The 8,448-nt window shown below is 41.2% G+C and overlaps 1 protein-coding gene across 1 annotated transcript; it reads right to left on the bottom strand.

Annotated features, from left to right (window-relative positions):
- Positions 1–1,050: 1,050 nt before the first annotated feature.
- Positions 1,051–4,382, bottom strand: LOC116246847 (plasmodesmata-located protein 6-like). The gene is made up of 3 exons (XM_031618739.2): positions 3,252–4,382; positions 1,863–1,985; positions 1,051–1,278 (listed from the first exon to the last, which is right to left on the bottom strand). The coding sequence occupies exons 1-3, from the start codon at positions 4,024–4,026 to the stop codon at positions 1,274–1,276; spliced, it is 903 nt and encodes a 300-aa protein (XP_031474599.1). The 5' UTR covers positions 4,027–4,382; the 3' UTR covers positions 1,051–1,273.
- Between the last annotated feature and the right edge of the window lie 4,066 nt (positions 4,383–8,448).

Raw genomic sequence — 8,448 nt, forward strand, 5'->3', positions numbered from 1 at the left:
TTTATCATACAAATGCTTCACATTATCTTATTCAATTTGGTATCTTGCAATACCCTCATCGACAGTCTAGAGATGATTACATGGTTATCTAAGCAACATTACAATAATAACTTTTCATTTTTAATGAATTGGAATCATCATAAAGAAATTTTTTTTTTGCCCAAAATTTGTAAGTTGAACCATTTACCAGAAAATTTCATTTTGCAAATTAAATAAACAAAAAAACATGTGATATAAAGAAGCTGAACTGAAGGGAGTACATCTTGTATGAGGGAATTTTCTTGGGTTGCAATCAAAGGGAGTACATCTTGCTGTTAAGATCAAACACACTTTATGTGAAATGTGGGAATGTGTATTATTGCAAGGGAAAAATCACTTTTCCATTTCAAAAACTGTGAAAAATTGATTGATGTTTTTATCCTTTTCCCCTGAGGACATATTCAAAGCCAAGTGTGCTTGGAAAAGAGAAGCACCAATGGATTCCCTCGACAATTGTCCTAGGCTTTCTCTTTCAACCATGATAAAGATTTATGATTTAGATGACCAATAATTTTGGTGGTACACGAGAGGTGAAACTATCCTCCCCTCGTCCTCAGAGTCTAGGAATGGTTCAGGATCTAGGTGGTCTTATAGGACATCCTTCAACTGGAGTGTTACACATGTCACCATTTGTTGTCCAGAGGAGTAGCACCCATAAAAATCGAATTGATGATGTGTCGCTTGTATGCCTCTCAAGCTGACCAGCTATACTATGCCTCTCAGGGCCAATGAGATGACCAATAATTTTTTCTTCCGAAAGAAAAAGAAGATAACTTTGCTTTTTGTTTTTTTTCTAATTTTGGACTTGAAAAATTTGTGCTTGGGTGGAGAGACTTTGTTGCTTGTCGAGCAGAATAAAACTACTCTTCCCTCTAGGGACTCAGCCTGTTAGCACATAGTCTAATATTGTCAAAGCAACAATAACAACTCCATAGAGTGGTTGTATTTTTAAAAATATTGCCAGTGTTTTGCATTATCAACTGTAAGAAAGCATTTTCTAAGACCAGAAAGTCCAATAATGTCAAGATACAGTATTATTTCTGACATTTTAGACAAGGAAAAGGACTGAGAATGTGAACAAGATATAGAGAAGGAAAATACAAGGAAGAAAAGTGGGACCCCACTAGCTTAATTTAACCACTTTAATTTATCTCCAGGCATAGATTGGTTACAAATTGCAACATATTCCCGAAGGTACTTCCATATGGGCACATCAAAGTCTGACTCCTTGAGCTCAACCTGCAAGAATTAGACAGATTTCAGCAACATTTTTCTACATGTGGCTCGACTCATGACTCCATAGCTTCTAGTTAAGGAACCTGTACAAAATATATCTAGGGACAAATGGGTTGGATATCTCATGCATGATTGGATACTCGGCCAACCTTTTACACCAATGGAGAGAAGAGCTTGAGCCCAGCAATATATGAGTCAAGTCAAACTGACCGAGACCGAGCTTGGGCTCGAGCTCGACTCAGCTCAGGTACAGCCCTGTTCGAGCATACCATTTGGTCGAAGAATTCAACCACCATAGCTTGAAGCCATGAAACACTGGAAAATATTCCAAGAAACAATTTTCTGTTGCAACTCTTCCAGAATTTCAGCAGGAGCTTTGATCTTCGACTTTTTTTTCGGGAAAAAGTTCACTTTACACCACCAAACGCCCTTTGGCCAACAAGTACTCCTCCTTAAATATTAAGACAACCTATAAAATTTCTCTCTAATCAACATGCTGGGATTAAATTATGAGAGGAAAAACAATTAGGTTGAACTTGAAAAGAACAAGAAGAAAGAGAAAAAGAATCAGATATGCTTCTTCTTACCCTTGCCGTCACTGCAAGACTTCCTCAGATAGGTTAGGAAGAGAATGAGTAGAGCAACTCCAGCAAATAGTCCAATTATGATCGCCAACGTCTTCCCTGCTTCGTCCCCACCAGTATATGAATCTGGGACACAAATAAAGTGAGAAAAAAACTCATGAGGAGAGCACCACAGTATATGAATCCTAGTTGATGAGAATATCTCACAAGAAGCATTGAGATCCCATTGGAGTTTAACATCTCAACGGAACAATTCAAAGTGTTGGTAAGTTCACACAAACTGCTCTAGAAAAACCTAAGTTCGATATCTATATAATGTGATATCTCCTGACATAGTTAGATGACATATTTATATTGTGGTGTGTTCTTCTCCACCCCATGGCACAATACCAGATGCCTTTCCTAATATACACGAAATGTACCTGATCATGCATAAGCTTTTACGTAACTTCCTGCAACTCTTAACCGAAACTTCATACTTATTCAACAAATCTGAATTCATTATTATAAAACAAGAGCTAGAACTAAAGTCCTTCAACTTGAAGGATTTAATTATACAAGCACCAAGTTTCATACATAAAGATATTGTTTCATTCTTAATGCAAAAAAGCTTCAAATACATGGCTAAATATAACTCTATTTGTAGTCTATTTCCCTGCTGACAGCATAACCAAGCAATTGGAAGCGGGTCTCGGATCGGGCCCGGCAAAAGAGATCTCGGTTTCCTTCTTTTACGTGCCTTTTACGCAACCCCTTCTGCAACCTTAACTAAAGCTCCACACCTTTTTGTCAGGTTTTGTACCTCCCACTCAATGGAGCAGCAAATACGGATATGGGCCCAGGTCCACGCAATACGACCCGGCCCATGAACGCCAGCTGAGGAGGTTCGGCCCGGGTCCCACCACTTCCTATGATCCAAACTCCACGTCCCATAAGCCTTATCCAGTTCCGCGCCCTTACTCGCCGCGCATCTTCTCAGTGGCCATAGAACAATTTGGATCTGGACATGTAACCCGATCCAAAACCTACCCTATGCCGACGCCCATAGCCAAACGCCCTGGATCTCAAAGGGCTTTTTTCTTTTTCACTTATCAAATAAATTATAAATTTGAAATAGAGAAGAATTTTAAACGAAAAAAAAAAAAGTAATAGCAAAAGAATCGATTCATTCTATGCATTATCTATCGATTGGATTTGGATAACAGTGGCTGGAGCAATCGAGTTAGAGCAAGGATGATCAGAGAAATGAACGGATCCGATCAGCAAACGAAGCTCAAACCGGATAGTATCTATCCGTACTAACCGGGTTCGGGTCCAACCAGACCGGCCTTCCCGGTCCGATTGTTCTCCGGCGAAATCTCCGGTATCAGCAAGAGCGAGAGAGAGAGATACCGTGGTTGGAGTGGGGATAAGTGCCGGAGGAGGGGAAGGAGGAAGAGGAGGAGGTCGACGACGACGAGTAGCGGGCGTAGCACTTGCCCAGGAAGGAGTCGCCGGAGATAGCGGAGCCGCACGCCTCCTTGAGCTTCGCCACGGCCTGAGACACGCACCTGGAGCAGTCCCCCGGGCTCAGATCTCCTACGCACTGCGCCACCCCATAGACGGTCCCGGAACTTGCCGTCCGGTAAGAGCCGCCCCCACCACCATCGGTGAGCTGCCGGAGGGCATCGTCCCTCTGTCCGGCGAAGCTAGGATCGTAACTGGAGGGACCACAACGCTTGTAGATGAGGGTGGTGTCAAGGACGCCGACAAATGTCGCGTTATCGTATTTCAGGAAGCAGGAGTCGAGCTGGATGGCGGCGCCGGTGGCATCGAAGCAGAGGAGACGGAGTTGGTTGATGGCGTCCTGGACGCAGCTTAGGCAGTCGGATGCCGGGAGGTCGCCTCGGCATTGGACCACCCCGGAGACGGCATCGGGGTCGCCGGGCTTGCCGGCGCTGGAATGGGAGTAGAGGCCGGACGCAGAGGCGGTGGCGAGAGAGGCGAGGAGGGAATCAAGGTTGGTTTGGTAGGAAGAAATGGGGGAGTACTTCTGTCGGGAGCAGCCGCCGTAAATGAAGGGTTCGGAGGCGGCGGAGATGGTAGTGGTGGAGACCAGGAAAAGGAGGAGGAGGGGGACGGAGAAGGAGCAGAAGAAGGAGAGGGAGGAAGTCTGGGGCGAGGGCATTTCTCCTTTTCTCTTCTTGATGTCTTCTCTCTCTCTCTCTCGCTCTCTCTCTCTCTCTCTCTCTCTCTCTCTCTCTGTATGGGCAGCTGTGTCTCGCTCACTTTCTGCACTCCCCCGTTCTCCTTCTGTGTGTCTTCATCTTTCTTCTTATCCTTGTCTCTCCTTCTTCTTTCTTCTTATCCTTCCTTTCTGCGTCTCTCAACCCTCAGACTCTCAAAGGCTCTTTTTTTGCTTGCATGGAAGCATTTGACATGAATGGAGAAGAAACAAGAGGTAGGAAGAGGTTACAGGAAAGTCTTTGGTTGGTTTCACTGCTGCATATAGGACGTACACCCTCTCTCTCTTTCTCTCTCTCTCCCTCTCTCTGTTTATATACATGTCTGAAGCAGCTGTGCTCTCGGTAGCTTAATTAGCAGTAAGATGATAATTTTAAATTTTTATACTTATATCTAACATGATCAAAACTCGAAAGTTTCCCTACAATGCGAAGTTTTTGTGACTTCTTCGTAAAGTTCATGTATCTTAAGTAATTGTAAGAGAACATTCCCGTAGTACAAAATTAAATGACCATTTGGCATTATCTCTCTCTCTCTCTCTCTACACTGAAAGCCATCTGCAGCGCAGAAGTACTTTGTGGGTTCTCTTTTATGTAGTCAAGCAAGTGGATGACACTCGCTTGTGTCTAAATCAAACCTCCACTGTGATAGTTAATTCAATTTTTATAGCTAACCCTACCACCTTTATTTTGAAATTTAAGAAGAGAGAGAGAGAGTGATACAGAGCTAGATTGCTCACCAGGTATGAACAAAGGAATTGGCGATGTCCTTGTAGCTAACAACTGATATCAAATCAAATCGGTTGGTGTGACGTGCTTGTCTTTTCACATAGGCCACTGACTTCATATGTTCGGTGAACTTGTGGACATAAAAATATTGCCCTCACACTTATTCAGCCCTTACCAAATTGAACTTAACTGAAGTAATTGATGTCAGATGCAGACACGGAGTTCGATCTTATTTTAAAAAACTGAATTTAGATTTCACAAGCATACACAGCTCAGATCTGGATTTAGTTGCCAAACAATGTACCAATTCCAAATCCGATCGGTACCAGATTGAGATTTATTTGCCAGATTCAACTAATAAAATCCATTTGCATCCTTAGTAGCCTCCTCCAATGGATCTTTTGAGAACTTACTCATTCTCTTTGTGATTATACTATAATTGTAGCTCTGCACCAATGACTTGCCTTCCATTTGATGCAGTGGGTTGGACTTTAGCTGTTAGAATCGCAGGCTAAAGTTCAAATTTCATCACTTTCCACGCAAAATAGTTGAAAATAATTGAAAATGGCACCTGACTCTTTATCACATATAGATCGCTCTCCATCAATTTGATTCAGCTCCATTCCATTCAATTGTCTTGACATCATTCGGCTGCCACCAAGTTGAAAGAATACCATGAGTTCAAAATTCTTCGACGGTGGTTCCAATGTCAGCTATACTTCTGAACAGCGGAGTTAACTCTCTGCCAAGAATCAAGTGGCGGACTAAGCAGATAAGAGAAGGAAGACGAAAGGAAGACAAAGATCAAGATCTGTCTTCTACTGACCTGTGCTTAAGAATGAGTGAGCAAATAATTCCAGAATACCCAACGTGGATGATGTGGTGAGAGAAAAGGTCGTGGAAATGATGCATGGAGACACAAAGGAAATCTGTCAAGTTCTGGGACCTGATCATCTGGATATGCATCCACATTCATTTGGACCAGAGCAACACGGTAAGAAGCCAAAATTTGCAGAGATTTTGACCTGACTTACGAATCTTGTTCTGGAGAAGATCTCAGTCAGTGAGAATCTCATAGTCTTCTAAACTTTTTTTGGTTTAGCGTGAAAAATAATTAATCAGATTCGTATCTCTACCAAATACAGCATCATAAACATATCTATCAATTGAAATTGATGGTTCTTTTCCGAAAATTATCTTGTGCCTCTGCATTATATCGGCCTTCGGGATCTCTTGATAAAATTGTTATATTCTTTTCTAAAGCATTCTTGTGTCTGATAAACTATACATGTTTCTCGACTCGAAGGATTATGGCGCTCATAATAAAATATTTTGCAGAACAAAGCTCGTTACTGAAACCAAACTTAATTACCAAGTGGGCCTTTGATGGCACCAATTACTTCTTTAATAGAAATTATAACACTGTTGAAGTTATTCTGAGAAAAAGGAAGTCTGTGCTCAGATCTCCAACTGGAATTCTGAAAAAGTCCTACAACAGATTATAAAACAGAACTTTTCTTGAAACTTTTTTGCAGTATTTGACGGCTTTAAACACCGGCCTTCGAATTATTGGCAACAAAAAGTATAGCAGAGAAATTTCAAGCGCCTACAGAGTGACCCAGAAGATACTAGAATGAATTGTTGCATTCTTGGTTCGCCGGTATCCACACAACGATCAGGATCTTCTTCGATGCAGATCCAAACATCACAAGAAGACATGTTTTAAAAAGCTTACGTCTTCGTCACCCATCTTGCCAAGTGGGGCAGCAAGAGAACAAACTCGGCTGAATCACACCACATCTGGTAGGTAGCAAATCTTGCAAGTTGCAGCTCCCACCTAAACCCCTGTTTGGGAATAGGAGAAGGGTTCGGATAGGAAGATGAATGTTAATAATCAACAGCAAAATAAAAGTCAGCCGATCTGTGCAAAAGTGAGGTATCGTTCTTGGGAATTGAAGTTCTTTTTCTTGATGGCTAACTCCTCCCCACTAGCTTTCTGCTGCCAAAAGGAGCTTTCTCTTGTCTGCTAATCGCACATAGTATTTTAACAGTCAGTCCCAGTTTTTTTTTTTCCTCCATAATGTAAAGTTTGTTGATACTTTCTCTTCCGAAAATTTGATGGGGGTATCCGCCATTTTACCTTCTCTGGTGTTTGGTTACAGTAATATATGCATACACTTGTATGTGGTTCTAGGGGTGAAACTTCGAAAATGTTCAAACTAGGTGCGCATTTGCTGAGGCCAATGTTCGCTTTGTATCTTGAAAAGAAGGTGAAGATATTTTTCTTTATAATAGTTGTTGTTTTTTCATCCGGCCTTTTGAGCTAAAAATAAGTAGGAAGGCATACATGGTGAAACTCTTTCTTCATGAAAAAGTCGCTCCTTAGAAGTATATTCGGAGAAAGTTTCACTGCCTCTTTTAATATCTCGTTTTAAGTTTTAAAATGACAACACCATTTGAAAGTTTAATGTGCAATTAACATGACATTAGAAGGGGAGGAGATAGAGAAAGAGAGAGGTGCGAGACATTTATATGCTAGATGGACAAAAAACAATCCCAGCCTTTGATTTTTTTCACATCAGCCTAGAGATGATGAACCACTGAGATTGTTCTTTATCTGTATACCTTGTAAGTATCTAGCGCCTATATATATATATAGACAAAGAGAGAGAGAGAGAGAGAAAGAGCAGAATAGTACATTAAGTAAGCTGTAAGTAATATATTATCTTGCCGTAACTAAAATGGAAGTTGGTACTGACATATTTGAAAGGATATTATCAAAGACCCAGGATGGCCCCAACTTCAATGCATTGGTATTAACTATTAAAAACTGTTCAAGGTTTGGTAGAAGCCTGTATAGGAAAGTAGCACAGAAACATCATATAAGGTAGCCGCCTCAATGTAGGCATTAAGTGTCATACCCTCCCATCCAGAACTTCTTAGGACCTGATAATTATCTAGAGTACCTGACATGGGATTATGATATTGGATCAAGTCTTAGATGCTGGAGTTCTAGTCATTTACCTTACCTGGACAAGCACAGCTCTATAGTCTATTCTTGGCCTGGACATATGTACCAATATCACTGCAGAATAATTCAAATTTTCACATCCTTTTGCGTTGGACTCCATCTGGGGACATGCTTATTCATGTCCAGTAAAACAACTGTGCACGTGCATGTGCACTTTATGTGTGTACGATGTGTGTGTGCGAGAAAGAGAGAGAGAGAGAGATTCAGTTTTCCAGACTTTCTTCCTGATTATGAGATACTGTGAATCTCACAAGTATTTTAATCTCATCTGGCAGCTGAAGATCAGTAAGTTCACGAAGTTGATATAGTTTCATTGAGTTTGGAACTCATCTGTAGTAAAACATGGGAGTAGTCCTCGATTAGACTGGAGTTTCACCGCCCAAATTCCTGCCAATATACAATAACTTGACGGGAGCTTTCTTTCCCCGAACTTGAAAAGAAGCAATAGAAAACAAAGTAATTGACAGTACTATAAATTACAGTAAAGCTAAAGAAGATGCCTTCAATTAATCATCTGCCTTTACTGTGGCTTTTCATTGAATATACCAGTCAATCTGAATGAGCGTAATTCAACACAGAAATAGTGACTCATTGTTTCTGCATGTGA

Source organism: Nymphaea colorata, chromosome 2, assembly GCF_008831285.2.
Source record: "Nymphaea colorata isolate Beijing-Zhang1983 chromosome 2, ASM883128v2, whole genome shotgun sequence".
NCBI classification, from domain to species: Eukaryota; Viridiplantae; Streptophyta; class Magnoliopsida; order Nymphaeales; family Nymphaeaceae; genus Nymphaea; species Nymphaea colorata.

Coding starts and splice junctions, on each gene's coding strand:
- LOC116246847 (XM_031618739.2), bottom strand. CDS start 4,026: ATGCCCTCGCCCCAGACTTCCTCCCTCTCCTTCTTCTGCTCCTTCTCC. Junction 1,986..3,251: donor TTATCCCCACTCCAACCACG/GTATCTCTCTCT, acceptor TTTGTGTCCCAG/ATTCATATACTGGTGGGGAC.